Here is an 18,339-nt window from a genome sequence, read left to right on the forward strand (position 1 = left end):
TGATACTGATGGCCGATTTTCAGAACCGATTCTGAAGATTTATGCGACTAGTAATATTGAAAATCAATTCTTCATGTACAGAGCACAAGTTCATTACATTTTAATGTCCTCTTTTGATTGACGGGATATATCGGCCTTGATCATCGGCTGTTTATATATATGTATATATATATATATATGATGTATTGGTAGCTTTTATCGACCCATACAGATTATTCGATCTCTTGAATATACCCCTGTGTCAATTTTTATTTGATTTGATTAATAACATAAGTATGCAAAGTCAGCATATTAAGTCTGTATTTAAAGATGCATTAACAAAAACGCATATAACCCACATAATACAATTTAACAGCCCCTTAATAATATCACATTACCACTTTTGATTGTAAAATCAGCTTTTGATCATTGACAAAAAAAATGCATCAATGGATAAAAATATGTTCATAGAATGTAACTTTTACTGAGAGTTACTCAAACACACTATATAAGGTCACAAAAGCTTTGGTATTCACAGAATCATCTGCTCAGAAAAATATCATCAAGTATTCAATTTCTTTTGAAATATTATGAATCACATTGTCTGTGTTCCGGATACCTTGTGCATTTAAACACAGCCGTTAAGTGCTCTTAGATGCTGAGGTCCTTCAAATCAGACTTGCTGGGTCTTAAACCTGCACAGCCCATGGCTTAAAGGTCCCAGGTTCCGCAGGAGGACACTGAAGCAAACACACAAATATTTAATAGTCATATTCAGTAAACTTACAGTCGGGCATTTATTTCACATTAACATTTAAGTGTAGTCATCATTGCTAACATATTTGACAACTAATGTTTTTGAAGTGTACTTTTGTATGATTCAAATGATTCAAGCAGTTTTGTTTTTAATCATTAACATGTACTGTGGGCATAAAATGAACCAAACCATATAAATGGTTGACAGTCTACAGTGAAAATTGTTACATACCAGTTTAGTAAATCGGTCCACACAGGCATTTCGAATGCGTTCAGGTGTGACTGGACTATCCAACCTAAAGGGTCCAGTGAGGCCTGACTCGGCCCTGGCAGAGGTGATGGCATCTTTAATAGCATAAAACGCTGAAGCTGCCAAAAATAGAGGAGGCTCCCCGACAGCCTGAAGTCAAACATGTAACCACATCAGAAATAAGAAACAACAGAAACCAACTATCTTACGCACTTATTGGTAACATGAACATATTTTTCAACAAGACTTGCAATCCATTCAGTATATAGATTTCTTTAGAAATTATATATTGCTATACAGAAAGTATTTTTTGATTTTCTGGGAGTCAAACCCATGACTTTTGTGTTACTTGTCTATCTTTGTCTGACCTTTGAGGAAAAAATGGCCTTTTCATTAGGAGCGTCTCTCAGCAGCGACACCTTTAATTCAACAGGGATGTCCCCAAAGGCAGGAATCTTGTACATTCCAGGTCCACGAGTGTACAGGTAACCTTCAGGAGAGTATCGTAGTTCCTCCAGAGTAAACAGGCCTAAACCCTGCATGAAGCCACCTTCCACCTGCACACACAACACCGAACCAGCTCAAATTCATAATAAAGTGAAAATCTGTTTGGTTTTACATTTTGACATTTAGCAGATGCTTTAATCAAAAAGAACATCACAATAAGTGAAAGAACTTCAGAAGAAATACCTGTCCAATATCCAGTGCGGGATTTAAACTCTTGCCAACATCCATAACAATGGAGGTGTGAAGGTTCTAAAATTGGAGAGAGAGTAAAGCCATTATTAATACATTCTTTAATTTCATTCTTTGTTTCCATTTTTCCCCACATTTAATAATAATGGCAAACTTATCAAAACTATGGTCTTACCTTGGTAAGCTTTTTAAACAGTTTTAAATGAATTTCCATCCATTTTCTTAATGAAATGAAACAATATTTTCTAATGAAAGAAGTTAATAATTCTTATGTTGGCACAATTATATTTGTTTATATTTACATATAATTATATTGATGAATAAAAAAGTAAATTGAAACATTTTGTATGTAGCGGCATTCTGCAGCATCTTTATCATATATGGTGTAATGTAACTCTTACTCATTATCATATATTGATGGAAATTTATGTAGTTGTCACTTCCTAAACTTTGCATTATGTACAGAATCTTAGAAACAGTAAACACGCACACTTATTATGTTGGCATCACCTTATGACTGCCAGTGAGACAATCTATCTCCACCTCTGAAACTGCCACGCCGTAACTGAAGTAGTTGAACGCCCTTCCTGAATTTGTGTCGAAATCATAGCCGAGGTCTGGAGTCCTTTAAAATACATTTAGATAAATAACTAACCCAGTTCGATGAGCACAGCATGACCAATATTGAAACATACAGTATGTGACAAAAAATGTGAAAATGCTTTTGACACACTTGTAAAATCCATTGGCAGACAAGTTCACTCTGTCAAAGTATGCTGCTTTTACCTATAATACAAGATGACAATACATCACAATATTTAATGCATTGTTGTATTTGCATCATAAGTAAATAATTCTAATAATAACATGTATCTAATAAAAGATAATCATAAATTATAAATAATTATGAATGGGCAAATATGAGATATATCATGTAAAAACGAGCAAACAAACCCATTCCTCCCAACTTCCTTTTCGGTTCTTGTCTTTGTATGGCTTAAGTCTCTGTAGCAACGTCTGACAAGCATTCTGTGGGATGAAACAATGCCATGTTGAATTACTGCTCATCATAAGTGTTTTTTTCCCAGGCGGTGATACAAATATCTGCTGTGTAAGTAAGACTTACATAAACAGCCATGCCGTTGAGATCAGATGATGCTGAAGCGGCCGTAGGGCTGGTGTTGGGAACAGTATTAGTGCTGGTCTCCGTGATGTGAATCTTTGTGCAGGGAATTTCGAGCGTTTTACTGGCCACCTCCACAAAAACAAACAAACCTGATAAAGGCTATCAATCTTTACAACTAAGAATACAGAATAACGATGTATAGCTTGAATGCACTTGGCTTACCTGAATCATTTTAGTGTGCAGGCCTTGTCCCATTTCTGTTCCACCATGAGTCAAGAGAACAGAACCATCTGTGTACACGTGTACCAGAGCTCCTGCCTGTGTTGCAAATACACGTCACAAACAATGCCCAAGACTCTTTTATAGTCTTTCATTTGAGATTTGAGGAAGGTTGACCTGGTTGAGGAAGACGGCAGTGAAGCTAATGCCAAACTTGGTGGGAATGATGGACAGGCCTCTCTTGGTCCAGCGATGCTGCCTGTATTAGAGCAGAATTTTTACCCTTCTATAGTTTACAGTAGTATGCAAATTGCACTATGGCGTAAAATGTGTAGGGTCTCTTAACAGGACAGTTCACCCAATATTACATTTCTGTCATCATTTACTCATCATGTTATTGCAAACCCGTTTCACTTTCTTCTGCAGAACACAAAAGAAGATATTTTGAAGAATGTTCGTAACCAAAGAGCATTGGGGACCATTGACTTTGATAGACTTTGAAAAAAGAGTCAGGTTTTACGACAACATGAATAGAGGATATCATTTTTATTTTTTGTCGAACTATTAGGGTCTTACATTCTTGAATCATTTATTTTTTCTAAATGAATGTTACTATGGTAATTGTGTTGTGACGGGGACTGTCAAACGATCAATCGTGATTTTTCACACCCAGAATAAAAGTCTGTGTTTACATAATATATGTAATATGTGCAATGTGCATATTCATTTTGTATTTACACACACACACACACACATAAACGCATACATCTTTAGGAAATATTAAGATGTATTTGTTTATATTCACCAATAATCCAAATTATATGTAACGTTGATACATTTTATATGCATATATGGGTTTGCAAATATAAAATTATTATGCACAGTACACAGACATATATTATGTAAACACAGACTTTTATTCTGGGTGTGAATAATCACGATTGATAGTTTGACAGTCGCCGTCACAACACAATTACAATAGTACCACTTATTTAGAAAGAATTAAGGATTCAAGAATGTAAGACCCTTAACTTTTGTTCAATAGTTTGTACAAAAATGTAGATCTAAATGAACTGATTGTTAAAAGTTCTCGTAGAAGTGAAACATGCACAGTATAATTGTATATTTAAAGAGTTTATTTGCTTAAACAGATCATGTTTTTTATCATGTTATCGTGTTATTATTACTTCAACAAAACAACCCAACAGCAGCTGCATTGATTTTACTTGGAACGCACTACTGTTTTTTTTACTGAGTAATATGCTTATGCAAATTATCTCCTTTCTCTAATCTAAATTTCTTACATCTGACCTGTTGTATTGTTCTACGGTAGCCTTGCGCTTGTTGAAGTCTGAGATCTCCATGCACTCCACCCAGCAGCGGTCAATGGTGAACTGGTCCAGCCGCTGGTTAAAGGGTGTGAGGTCTCCCTGTTTGTACATATTCAGTCTTCTCACCTGGAAGCAGAACATGGCACTGTAGCATGTAATAGCATCCTCAGTATATCTATATGGGCATCAGTTGCAGTTCTAACCTCTTCAGCAGGCAAACCGCAGCTATGAGCCACATCACTCATCCAGCTTTCCGCTATCATCATTCCCTGCGGCCCACCAAAACCTCTGAACGCAGAGTTAGACGGCAGGTTTGTTTTACACATGTAGCCTGTGCCGTGAATGTTAGGAATGTTATAGGAGTTATCCATGTGAAATAGGGCTCTCTCCAAGATCTGTGTATAGAAAATATTTTAGGGCTGGGGTCAAGAAGTTTTATCTTGTAATGTGTAGCAGTGGCCACGAGGGGGCAACATGAACCTTAGGCCATTGAAGGCCCACAATACTCACTGACGTGGAAAGATCCATAGAATTGCCTACGTTGCTATACAAAGTCACATCAACTGCCATCACTTTTCCATTGTTCATGTACCCAACCTAGACAATAGATTAAAGAGATGTTTTATCAAGTACAAATCCTAACAAGAACAGTAATTGCCTTTTTGATAGGACAGCATTTTATTGGACAAAACATTTACATGCCCCTGAGTGCAAGATGAGTCATCATTATGTTTGTTTATGTTTGTTTTCCTACAAATGAAAAACTAGAAGTGTACTGTATCTCTGCTTAAGGTTATTGGAATATGTTTCATTTCTCACTTTTGTTTTTATTTTGGTTCAGTTTGGTAAACATGCTCAAAGTGTTAATGATTTTCTCCCACTAACGTGTTGTTTCAACTCAGAAGACATTCATTAGCCATTTGGATTACTCTTATGATGGATGCATGGGCTTTTTGGAGCGTCAATATTTTAGGACCTATAAATGTCCGAAAATAGCCTTGTTGTGCGAGCACTGTAGAGCATTTTGCCTGAATTATTATTACCCCAAATAGGAATTGATAGTCTGCATAATATATTACATGTGTTTCTCTTCTTTTATTTTCTGTCGCTATCTCTCTTTCTCTCTGTTTGCGTGTGTGGTTGTGTCCATGTGTATTTGATGTGCGTTAGTGCGTGTGTATGATATTTAATGTATTCCTTATATTTTCATGTACAGCTGCTTTGTAACAATGGAAATTGTAAAAAGCTCTATATAAATAAAAGATGGACACCGACGAGTTTCATTTTGACGTCTTTAACTAATCATAAAGATTTAAAACAGTTCTCACCTTGTACCTGCCAAAGAATGGATGACGGCCGCCTGTAACCAGCATGTCTTCATCACGATCCAACATGCAGCGCACTGGTCGCTTAACCCTTAAAGATTCAGCACACAACAAACATTTAACCACCACAGTTCAACGATCCTTTATCTCTTATGTGGTCTTCAGGGTCTTCTTGACCCACAAATGAGGTTTGCTAAATTCTTTGTCCAAATGGCATGAAACTACAAATAAAAAAACTGGAATGATATCTTGATTTTAAGTTGGTGTGGGAAAAGTCACACTCATGGAGAGAGAGAGAGAGAGAGAGAGAGAGAGAGAGAGAGAGAAAATGATGAGAAAAAACAATTTAGCACAGACTCACAGTTCCCTTACAGTTAGTAATTGATGTTAAGATAAAATTTGAAGAATTATATGAAAATCAGATGATTGATATAAATTATAAACTCTCAAAACTTTCTCTTTGTAACATCTTGTTCAGGTTTGATCCTAATCATCGTTAAAAAACGGACTTTTCAAACATTACAAAAAAATCATAAACTTTAACAAAAAGTATTTTTTATTTTATCTTACACTAAACCATTTCAAATTATCCATGTAATCCCCATTAATTAAAGTTAGTAATGTGGTTCTTTTATGCAGTTTTTGTATGGAAACCGATTAAAAAATATATGTGTTTATTTATTTATATAAAAATATTTTTTGTGAAGTAAAAACAAATGTGAAGAAAACATATTAATGAACAGAGTAAAATAATATTTGTTAAAAAAAGACGCATAAGAAGACCACGTAAGAGTTAAATAGTTAGACAAAGAGTTTTATATTATTGTCACTATTATTAATTTTTCATACTTTTGAGCAGCAACAGCCACCACCGTGGACAGAATGGTGCTACGACTCTCCTTCCCTCCAAATCCACCTCCCATCCTCTTCACACGACACACCACTCGGCTGGCTGGAACTCCCAAAGCTTTCGCTACCAGGGCCTGTGATGAATTCAGAAAATCAGTCAGTCTTTTGCTTACGTATAGTACATTTGTACTGATATTAGAAAGATTTATTTTTAATAACGCAATGATGCACCAGCGTTGATGCAACAACCCATTACATTTTTTTAGCTCCATCGTCTAAAATAAACGATTACTTACAAATATCATGTGTATCAAAACATAAGTTCAAAACATCACAAAAATCAGGCACGATCGCTAGTCTATTAATTTAAATCATCTTTTGCATGTGCAGCTACCAGTATAACATATAATGTAGGCTTAAGAAACATTATATATAACAAGTCACATTGGATTTTGTTGAAAGTTAGATGTAAATAAGTGTCATCACACGTGTCAGCAGGGAGTTTACCTGGGTCTTAGAGGCAGATTGTGTGGAGACAAACAGCTCAATTTCCCCGTCCTCTCCACGAGGGACAGCTATCGTGCAGTTAGTCTCCAGGTAAAAGTGCTCCTGTCCTCCAATGTGCATCTCACCTGAAGCATTACATAATCAGCCAGCTTGTCACAACAGAAAACAACAGGACACAAGCTTCTGTATTTCAAGAAAATGTTAAAGGGACAAACATGCAACAAGTGGTTCTTTACCCAGTCTGGTGTTTTTATTCTAGCTTTTCTTAATGACGTATCTGTACCTTGCAGGATGTGATCTGAGTCTTTAAATCCTTGTGCTACATCTCCACTCTCTATAGTCCTTACTGGATGATAAAAGGAATCGTGGGTAATAGCATCCTGTTTAGAGTAAGCACAAACATTTAGTTTAGTCACCAAATGTATGGATGTTTGACAAGTTGCTCGAATAAGCTCATTATGTAATGATGACAACAGAAAACGCATAAAGGTTAAAGATCACCAGGTTTATGAATAACCCAAATTTGTACCTACTGTAACAGTTAAAATATGAAAGGCTGGAAAAAAATGTTATTGTGGAGAAAGACTTAAGGGCTGTTCAATAAACAGGTACTGTATTCTGTACTTGCCCGCCAGTTAATGTCCAATGTAAAATCTGGCTACTGAATCAAAACCAGATCACATACAGCCGTGGAAAAAGAAACCATTTCAAATTTGGATTTTATCAACATTTCTGTCTTATGGCTATTCCAGTCCAGTGTCAAATTCAGGTTATTCATTTAACTTTTCCTAAATACTATATACAAATATTAGTATTGTATTGCTTAAATGGACTTAAATGGTTTTCTTTGCAGTATTTGAGGTCTGGAAAAATACAGAGCATCTTTTCTGTTATTTTGAACTGTTTCTCCAGTTTTCATTTTCAAATAAATTTTGAAAATAAATGCAAAAATTAACAATTTTATTTGAAATTTGGCAATTTACAGAATGAAACAAATAGTACATTCAGAAAAACTGAAAATCATTTTAAATGGTCTGTGTATATTATGTAGATCAACAAGCACATCAATGACCGAAACACGATAATCTGATTCTACACTGTGTGTGTAGGGTGGTGCGTATGTGCATGCATGTTAACACGTGGAACAAATGCAGACCTGAATGGTGACGATCACAGGCTGTAGTTCTTCATAGTTTATCCTGACAGCCTTGGCTGCTCTCTGAGCATGAGCCTGTGTGTCGGCGACAATGGCCCCCACTATATGTCCCACACATGTGACCTATAGTATGACGTATCAATGTCAAGGAGAAAATGACAAATTCAGCATGACTCTGCACAAGCACCACCGTCAAATCCTGTATGAGCAAATGAGCCATATCACAGTGAGCTCACACTATTCTTTACCTCCTCATTTCATAATTTAAGAGAAAATAGAAATCACTGCCCCAAACAATATAAGTTGAATCATAAGACAGAAACAAGAACCCTACGGTATACAGAGAAGTTTTATAATTTATTGACCTTGACCACAGCTAATATGGGGATAGTTCACTCGAAAGAACATTTTTGTTATCATTCATTGACCCACTCGTGTGGTTTAAAGCCTGTTTATTAATCCTTCTTCTGTGGAACACAAACACAAATATTTTTAGAAATGTCTTTGTGTCCATACGATGGAAGTCAAAGGGGGTCAGTGATGTTTGGATAGCAAAAATTTTCAAAATATCTCTGTTCTGCAGAAGAAAGAAAGTCATTCAGGCTTGGAATGAGTAAGGGGTAAAGTGAGGGTGAGTAAAATTTAAAGTTAAACCTTATGAATAAATGTTTAATTCATCATTGCTGGAATAAGTAAAGACAACTTGTTCTCCCCTTTACCTAAGTTATTTGTCACCTTACACCTTACACCTACATTTTTGATTAAATATACAAAGTAAACATTCACTCCATCCACCTATCACGTATCAAACCTAAAGGATTGATCTGTCCAAATTATTCAAACCAAATCTTTAACCTATTAAGTTTGGTCCACTGACCCATTTATCGAATTTATTTAATAGAATTTACTTAAAAGGGTGATTCATGGGGATAAGTAACGGCCTACAGCTGCAGAAGACACAGCCATTGACAGGCATTCAAAGTGAAATGCATGTGAGAGACATTTTGCATGGATATACATTTACGGGGCTTTAAAAAGTCAGTCACGAGGAGAAGCTCATTTGCTACAACATACAAATGACGCACTCTGTTTGGTAAGAGTCATCAACAGAGCTACGTAACTGGAGCTACACGCCTGATCATCTGCCAAAAACCTTTCCCCTAAAAAAACGTGTAAAACCGATTAAGGTCTCTTATTTTCTATATATTCCAGAAAATGCAAGGCATTTGGCTAAAAACACCTTATCATCTGCAAAGACTGTCTCGTCGTAGATGACAGGTCCTGTCATGTTACTTCCAGGGACGTCCTTTGCAGAAATAAATGCTACCACTCCAGGAACCTCCATTGCATCTGAAGAGTCGATGGATCTACCAACAACATTAAAAACAGAGTTAACATCTGACAAATAACATCATAACATTCCAGTCATAAAACAGTGCATTCTCACTTATGATGTGTACAGTGTCATAAACGTTCTCTGTGTATATATAGATGTGTGTGCTTTTTCATTAACTTTATAAGTGCGTGAGCTTTAGTGCTGGTGACCAATGCCAAATGGAGTTCATTTTCATAGCAAGGGATGTCATCACAATAGACAGCTTCTCCTGTGGCCTGCTTCAGAGCGGAGAGGTGCATAATCGGGTGTCCCACGACATCGTCACCATTCTCACCAGATGGAACTGACTAGAAATGAAGTTTAAATCTAAACACATTGTACAGACATAATGCACAGAACATAAAACTAGTGCTAAATTGTATGCATGTGTACCTGGTATAGCTGAACACTGGATGGTAAATCTATCTGGAAGAGCTCAGTAACACTTGCATAATCAGGTCTGATGTCTTCAACAACAATACCCTACGGAGTCAAACAGGTGTGGATTACATACGTATGCATTTGAATGTGTAGTAATTGACAAAAACGTATATAAAATTCAAAATAAAAGTAATTCAAAAAACCTCCTTCTGCAAGTCCAGAGCCAGTTTGTGCTGGACAGTGAGGAAGAACTTATAGAAGAGGCTGATGGTCAGTGTGCGTCTATATGTCACCATTCCACCAGGAGCTGAGGGAGACAGACTCATCTCCTCAGCCAATGAGGTGCAGGCGTCCTGTAGGAGCTCATCGTTCCATTGTCTATAAGCAAGACACACCAAGGACAATACAATTTTTAACAATAACGTGAGACATGAATTTAAAAGCCGCATTCACACCACAAGGAGGACAATAATGACACCATCATTAATGATATCGTTGGGATCACTTTCTGATATATTATTGCTCAAAATGTGTAAATAATTGTTATTGTGCATTGGTGGCCTTACAAAACAAACATTTATGGCAATAAACTGGAAAATATAATGCAATATATAAAATAATACAATGTCCATAAATGGGAATCAAGTGCTTATTGAGAGAGGACGAAAACACACACGTTGATCTCAAATGGGTGCTCGACCAAGAGAGTAAATCCAAGTAGTAACAAAAGTCGGCACACCAGAGCTCCAAAAATATAAAAAAGGACATTGTTCTCGTGTCTGTTGTAACTTCATGTCCCGTGTTCTGTGAAAAAGTCTAGTCTAGTCTAGTCTAGTCAAGTCAGTATAAGTTATGTCAAGTGTTGTTTCAGTTAGTCCAGTTAGTTAGTCTATGTTTCTGTTAAGTCTAAGATTTATTCCATTAATCGTTGTTTTACCCCCTCATCGGTTTTTGCTTTGTAATTTTATGTTAATAAATTATTGTATTCATGACAAGCTGCCTGCACTTGGGTTCTCTACTTGTCCCAGTCCTGACAGAACGAACTTGCCATTAATTTAAATATACTGTATTTTATGAAACGGTTAGTACATTTCGGAACTGCTCACAATTATTAGCCCATAAATGATCATAATATTCTCCAACACTGGTTAAAAAACTACACAGACAAGTCATACCTATTGAGCAACCTGTTGCATGTGGCCGTGGCAAGGACAGTAACAGGAGCCATTCCTCCATAGCTTATTCGGATATTCTGTACAATGTTGGACCGCTCCTCGAAGCAAACGTTCATGCCACATGTGACGATAGAGATGTCGTCCTCTTTGCGAGGGGATTGCTTGAAAGCTGAGAAATACTGTCCCTAAAACACAAACAGTAAGAATAACTCCAAATTTACATTGAATATTACATTTATATCATGTGGTGTAATATTTTATGTAATGTGTATGTAATGGCACTACAGACCTTTCTTGTGTATGGAATCTCAATAGACAACAGAATCTCATCCGACCTCAAAACAGTCTTTCTATAAGCGGGAAAGAATTTGTCATCCATCTCAAGAACCCGTTCTCCCCCTTTCAAAAAAGTACAAGTCAAAAAAATGATTTTTTTGTTTGTAAAGTGTTTTTCTTATCTGCACAACATAGTCCTGAGACAAATTGAAAGAAATAGTAATAGACGGTTTCATCGGATGCACACACCTGGACCAAAGTTAACTTCTGCTCTGTGTTTGATTATTATATAACAATTTATTTTATACATCTAATTTATATTAGTATTAATTTGTATGAATATTTAATTGTGTATGAATTGTATTAAATTAAAACTACTCAACAGCTATCGATTCTTTGCGGAGCTCTTCTGGAAGTTAAGTTTGGACCACATAACGTTTGTTTATGTTTTTGCCGTTAAAGCCATCTATACACTTGGTAATGACACTACTTTACCAGGCTGATACACTATGTAATCTGTTTACATTGGTGTCATTGTTGCCTGGAATTCCTGCTTATCAGATGATAAAATATCAAACTTTGACCCTTGAACAGAGAAAAACAATATACTGCACCTTTGGACATCACAGTTAGTTTGCAGCCTGCAGCCATGAACACGGGGTTGAGGTCTGAAATGGGACTTGCGGTCATAATATTTCCCCCAACAGCCTGAAAGCGAAACATGTTTAAATATACAGAAAGGTATACTGACGGGTTATACAATTTTTGAGCTGTAAGTGTTGACAAACAACAAAAAGCAGCAGATCTTTATAAATAGATCACATACTGCGACATTTCGAATCTGCTGTCCCGCGAACCAGCGCAGCTGCTCCAGAACGGCCTTGAAGACCTCCGTCTGGTGTGTGGGCAGATTCTTTACTGCTTCACGCAACACGTCTCCAAGCAGAGTCAATGTCACTGATGCTCCAACCTTAATACCTGTGAAATGCAGAAATCTGTTCTTTTACTGAAAAGTAAGCTTAAACTACGTTTATTTTCATTATAAACAAGTCTAAATGTGAAATGCTATGTGACCTATATGGTGTCAATATCAGACAGACTCCAGCAATTGAAGGGCTATATTGGATGATTCAAACATTTAGTCACAAGTTAAATTTATGTACATTTCTCAAAAACATTTTCCCATAACAAAGAAAAGTCACAGATGAGATCTCTATAATATCTGTTACTTATCCTAGAGATTAATGGAGAGCTAAATGTCTCCATTAGAATTTCATAAGATTCGCCAAGTTTGCAAACAAAATGGATTATTATGGAAGATCTCAACTCAAACATTTCTTATCAAATGTATCCAATACAAATTATTTCACCTAGACAATCCACATAGAAGTTTCACCTTTGAAAGAGTGCACTGTCGTTAATATATAAAGATTTTGTTCTGGGTTTTCCTTACCATCTTGGGTATGTTGGATGCTGTTCAGTACTGGGATGTAAGCAGGTGCCAGAATCACAGGATAAAGAAGGTTTTTGAACTTCATCTCAATACCTTGTGAGATAAACAAGTCAGTAGTTACGTGGTGATATCATCATCAACGTCAACATTTTTCATTTGATCATCGAGCCAGAATAAAATCTGTAGTGTTCTCAATGTAATATAGGCCTCACCAACTTCGGTGTTCCCAACCACTAGTTTAGCGTTGGGATAGGTTGCCTTTAGTTCCAGGAGCTCTTTGAGGGAGCTGGGTTGAATCCAGAGCACTCGCTCCCCCATAAACCTTAACTCTCTCTGTGGCTGTTTACTTAGACTCTACAGAGCACAAACACATGTCTTTAAAACTGACACGCATCCACATCTTGTGTATTATATGTGGTATTATAACACTAATGAATGCAGAATAAAGGTTTTCAAACATACTATGAGTTCAGGAGGAAAAATGATCTCTTGTGTTGGGTCTAGTGGCATAAACTCTGACGGGTTATACAATTTCTGAGCTGTAAGTGTTGAATTTACCTTAAAAAAAAAGAAAGAAGCTGTAACAATCCTCAGATAACATTAAGAAGTACTGATTTGGAATTTGAGATTGTGGAACAGTGATCTAGAAGCATCTATTTCAAAGCTCATGAGTGTCACTTCATACATGTGACTGCTTTGTTGTGAGATTGAATTCCATGTCATTGATTTCCAAAGCAGTCACAACAGGTTTATCAATAGCAAGGCCTCGGGAGAAAAATGTTCTGCTACTCTTAGAAAGACCAAAACAGTACATATACAATGTGAGAATTAATGGCAGTGATATGTCTGTCTTACATTGACAAGATCCTGTGTGTCTCCATTTGCCATACAGCATCCATTCGTTTTTCCTTTTCCACAGCATCCACCATCCTGTAAATACAGAGACTGCATTAATCTGTACTGGTCTTTTACTTTTGTTACCTATTCATCAATACAATCTTTTTAATAAAAGCTTTTATAACACAGAATTCAATAGTAGGTTTTAAAAATTATGTAGGTGTTAAACTCATACAGACACTTTCTTTTAGACTGACTGAAAGATCATATCAGTAGTTTAACACTTTGGCATTTCATTCTGTGTACATTAATCCCTATGAGAATGGAAATGAGATCCACTATTTTTTGTAAAATTTCTCAGTCACGCACCATGTTATCATTTATGCCTGTTAGTAAACTTAAAGGAAAAATTCACCCCAATGTCCCCATTGACTTGACCATATACATTTTTATTCCATTTTTTGGGTGAACTATTCCTTTAAGGAAATACTTAAGAAAAAACGTATTGTATTTATCCATAAATGCATTTTATGTGCATTGTGTGTGTGTGGTGTGAAACAAGTAAATCACACAAGCTCTTTTACCTTTGTAAACGTCCTGTAGCCTTCCAGAATAGGTCTATACCCTGTACAGCGACATAAATTGCCTGTGCACAACCAAAATAAAACCATATTTAAGAAAAACACATTAAAGTTAACACAGATATTTGATGCAAAGATGGTAACCATCACTACACCTTGAAAAGCCTCCTGAATGTCGTGCATGGTGGGTTGAGGGTTGTTTCTCAGAAGAGCATACATAGACATTACAATCCCTGGAGTGCAGAATCCACACTGTGACCCATGAGCCTTAGCAATTCGCTCCTGTTTTTAAAAGCGATAATACTATTTAATTAAATTATACATAGTTGAAAAATACTGTCAATAAACGAAATAAGTAATTATTCTGTAGTATGATAGTGTGACTTGCACTCATTCTCTTGAATAATAAGAAAATAAGATTCAAAACTTTGATGGTTCTCAGACCTGTACTGGATGGAGTTTGCTGGCCACACTGCCGATACCTTCCACAGTTGTTACCGCACAGTGATGCAGAGAGCACAGAGGAGCCAGACAGGCATTAACCGCATGATGACTTAAAGAATGCTATTAAGGACGTAAATATAATCATATTCACAAATCTTTTCATTATTTTGCATGATATTCACATGTGTGCATTTGGCAGTTTCTCCAATGTGACTTACAGTACGGTGCTATCAAGGTAAATATAATCTCAGATCTTGGTTGTATCAATTGAGCTACTAAACTTCATTGCCAAACCTGCTTCAGATTCAGATATAGGCAGCAATGCCAAAGTCATGAATTAATGAAAAAGATACATAGTCCGGTTTCGATGTGGATGGTATTTGGACACCATGACAGTGCAGGCTCCACAACCTCCTTCAGCACATCCCAGTTTGGTTCCGTTCAGACCCACTGCAAGCAATACTAAGGAAAGCTACTTGGACAACAATACTATTAAAGGAACAGTTCACCCAAAGATGAAAATTCTGTCTTCTATTACTTATCCTCAAATTGTTCCAAATCTGTATACAGAAAAGTTCTTGGCCACCATTGAAGACCACAGTAGGAAAAGTTGCTTTGTAAATTTCTTTGTTCTGTTGAACACAAAAGAAGATATTTTGAAGAATGTAGGAAATAAATAGTTATGGGGCACTTTTAGATTTTCCTACCGTGGTAGTCTATGGTGACCAAAAACGGTTTGGTAACAAGCATTCTCCAAAACATCTTCTTTTGTGTTCATAATTCACAAAAGAATACAGAATCTGTATACAGATTTGGATCAGTTTGAGCAAATAGTTTTTAGTAAATAGCTTATCAATGGGGGTCATTTTATTTTAGAAATTCATGTACCCTCATAATCTTCAGTTCAATTCTGAAAATGCACTTCTAGCCTGAAATTACTATCATCCGTTAACTCCTCCCCTTCAACCGTCCGTCTGCTGCCAGTTTCATTTAAAAATCAATGCAACAGCTGTTTTTACACACTTGAAAAGCGCAAGCCACACCCACAATTTTTCTCCTTTAAAATAACTTTTTACTCAGAAATGTGTCCGGAAATGTGTAAAAATGATTGCAACTTCCGGGTCACAGGGACTTTTAAACACAGCATGATAAAAATTAAGATCTAATGTTCCAAACCCTAAATATAGTAAAAAAACTTCTTCTGCAACACCAGCAGCTTACAGTAAAAGACCTGATACGAATTTTCTAATTAGTGATGATTGAAAAATAGCTGATTCCAATCTCAATCTGACACAGGCGTGGCGAGACATGACAAAATACATTAGAAACGCAATAGAATTATAATTTCTAATTTTGTCCACACTGGATGCGGTGCAGCCTGTCGCGTCCGGTCTAGACATAGCTAGATGTTGAAGTCTTTCCATTATGATCATGAGCATCCAAATGCATATAGATTGGATCTGTACTTTTCTGTCATTTCTTTGTCCAATATTTTGTTTTATTTTTGCTATCTTCGAACCAAAGGGCATGCATTTTTATCACTGACAGAAACCACATAGTGCTAATAATAAAGCCTTTCATGCAGCAGTGCACTTACTTTTTTGTACATTCTACTGATGATTTCCTCAGTGTGTTGTCTTCTTTGAGCTTTTGGAAAGTTTGTGTTTTCATGGACAGAGAGTGTTTTGGCAGCATGCAAGCAAACTTTTTCATCGTATGTTTTCTTTATCGATTTCTCAGTTGGGTGTGTAATCGACAATTACGATTCTTTTTTAATTGTGCACAATCTTTGAGTATATATACCCATAGGTTTGTATTTATTTAACAAAATGTGCTTTTGGCAAGAAAATTAACTATTTGGCTTATACTGTGAGGGAGGTGTGTAACTGTGTTAAGGGTATAGAAAAGTACTTTAAGTATTGGTAAACGCTTGTTAGCAATTGAAAAGAAAACTGCAATACAAAAGTACGGGTTAATTTTTACAATCTGTGGTGACAATCATGTTTTGATGCTTGAGATCACATGAAATGGGGTAAATGATTGATGAAGTCTTTCCACAAGTTTTCACAAAATTAGATTCAAAATGATATCAAAGCTACATCCTCACAGAAATATAGGCTAATTTTAAAAGAAAGTCTAGTAGATTTCCATTTTAGTGTCAGACGTGAAAAACAAGTGTTGCAATTACAGACAAGTCAACTATACTAAACAAGCAAGTAGATCTCGTGAAGCTTAACAGTGACTCATACACCAGCATGAGGCAAACAGTTGTGCAAACTGCATAACTTAAAAGCGAGTGACCAGTCTGTGGGATCGGATTTTTTCACAAGTGTTAACATTGGAAATTAAAAAACTTTATAGGCTTTTGTAAGGAGCTTTCCGTTCCAACACACAGAGACGGTTCAACACAGATCAGATGAAAAGGATACAGGTTTTCCTGAGATATGTCAGAAGCGTCATTTCAGGATCGGCATTTCTCTCAATGATCTGTGCACAATTCATCGTTAAAAAATCAGTTCATCAAATTTAGTTGGTTAAGTTGTTAAATGTGCAATGTATTGTACAGCTTTTTTTTAAACAAACTGTAAAAAATGTACATTTTCATTTGCGTTTGAACGATTTACACACTTTCATCAATCATCAAATACCTTTTTGCCGTTAACAAAGAAAACAAGGTCATCCCCTGGATCTTGAAGTGTGTTCTTTATCTTGTCCATTGTTATCGAAATATTGTCCCGCTGTTCCTCTGCAGACTGAGCCCAGATGAGTTTGATTGAGAGCTGCGCTGTGACATTAGAGCCGTGAGCGCCGCGTCACGTGACCGCGCTCTTATCAAACGCGCTCTCTTGACGCGCAGCAGTGCAGTTGAATGGAGAATGACGTGCGAGTTGCAGTGGCACCAAATATTTACTACTATTCACCCCTACTTCATTTAAAGCAGTTATTATTGTTATACATATATTCTACACGTGATGTAAGGCGTGTTTTACACGTCTATTGTATTGTTAAAATAATTTATCATCAAAAATAAAAAGTGTTCCTTTAGTTATATATTGCCAAAACGTTACAGATATGATTATGGCATGCGGACACCAACTTTCCATATTATATGAAAGCATTTTTTCGACGTTTTATTATGTAAACCTTAGTTGGGACACAGATGAAACTGGCTTAGTTAAAGGGACAGTTCACCCAAAAATGAAAATTCTGTCTTCATTTACTCACCCTCAAGTTGTTCCAAGTCTGTTTACATTTTTTTTTTCTGATGAACACAGACATTTGTAACAATGCTTGTAACCAAACAGGTCTTGGCGACTGGTTGCTGCAAACCTTAGCTGGGTCAAATGGACATTTTCCAGGTTAATTTAAACCAACACTTTCCACAATGTACCCCTTATAGTATCTTACACAGTGACCTCATAATCGTGTTATAACTTATACGTGTCTCGATGCTCAACAAACAACAGCCCATGTGGTAGCCAAATATGCGTTCACTTTAGCTTATGCTGATTCATAACATGGGAACTAAAGAGCGAATGAGACAGCTCAGGACAGGCCTTTCATAAAAGCTTGAAGATGACTATTTTAAGAAACCTTTGTGAATCAATGAAAATTCATAAAGA

General features: G+C 36.4%; 1 protein-coding gene across 1 annotated transcript; it reads right to left on the minus strand.

Moving 5' to 3' along the window:
• Nucleotides 1–218: 218 nt before the first annotated feature.
• xdh (xanthine dehydrogenase) lies at nt 219–17,547 on the minus strand. Its single transcript, XM_079458476.1, has 36 exons — nt 17,365–17,547; nt 17,146–17,203; nt 15,070–15,166; nt 14,717–14,825; nt 14,428–14,554; nt 14,276–14,337; nt 13,710–13,784; nt 13,317–13,412; nt 13,067–13,208; nt 12,855–12,947; nt 12,228–12,379; nt 12,016–12,109; nt 11,415–11,524; nt 11,126–11,310; nt 10,154–10,328; nt 9,963–10,052; nt 9,708–9,877; nt 9,435–9,561; nt 8,195–8,317; nt 7,322–7,418; nt 7,039–7,163; nt 6,532–6,665; nt 5,686–5,773; nt 4,868–4,954; nt 4,561–4,752; nt 4,338–4,483; nt 3,204–3,285; nt 3,030–3,125; nt 2,808–2,936; nt 2,636–2,710; nt 2,415–2,467; nt 2,192–2,306; nt 1,676–1,741; nt 1,354–1,542; nt 968–1,135; nt 219–719 (listed from the first exon to the last, which is right to left on the minus strand). The coding sequence occupies exons 1-36, from the start codon at nt 17,431–17,433 to the stop codon at nt 669–671; spliced, it is 4,047 nt and encodes a 1,348-aa protein (XP_079314602.1). The 5' UTR covers nt 17,434–17,547; the 3' UTR covers nt 219–668.
• Nucleotides 17,548–18,339: the final 792 nt, after the last annotated feature.

Source organism: Barbatula barbatula (genome assembly GCF_947034865.1).
Source record: "Barbatula barbatula genome assembly, chromosome: 6".
Taxonomy (NCBI): Eukaryota; Metazoa; Chordata; class Actinopteri; order Cypriniformes; family Nemacheilidae; genus Barbatula; species Barbatula barbatula.

Excerpts from the sequence above, each read along its gene's own strand:
- xdh (XM_079458476.1), bottom strand. The coding sequence starts at position 17,433 with ATGGACAAGATAAAGAACACACTTCAAGATCCAGGGGATGACCTTGTT. Across the intron at positions 2,937-3,029 it reads TGCACACTAAAATGATTCAG|GTGGCCAGTAAAACGCTCGA; the intron begins GTAAGCCAAGTG and ends GTTTTTGTGGAG. Across the intron at positions 2,711-2,807 it reads TCAACGGCATGGCTGTTTAT|AATGCTTGTCAGACGTTGCT; the intron begins GTAAGTCTTACT and ends TTCATCCCACAG.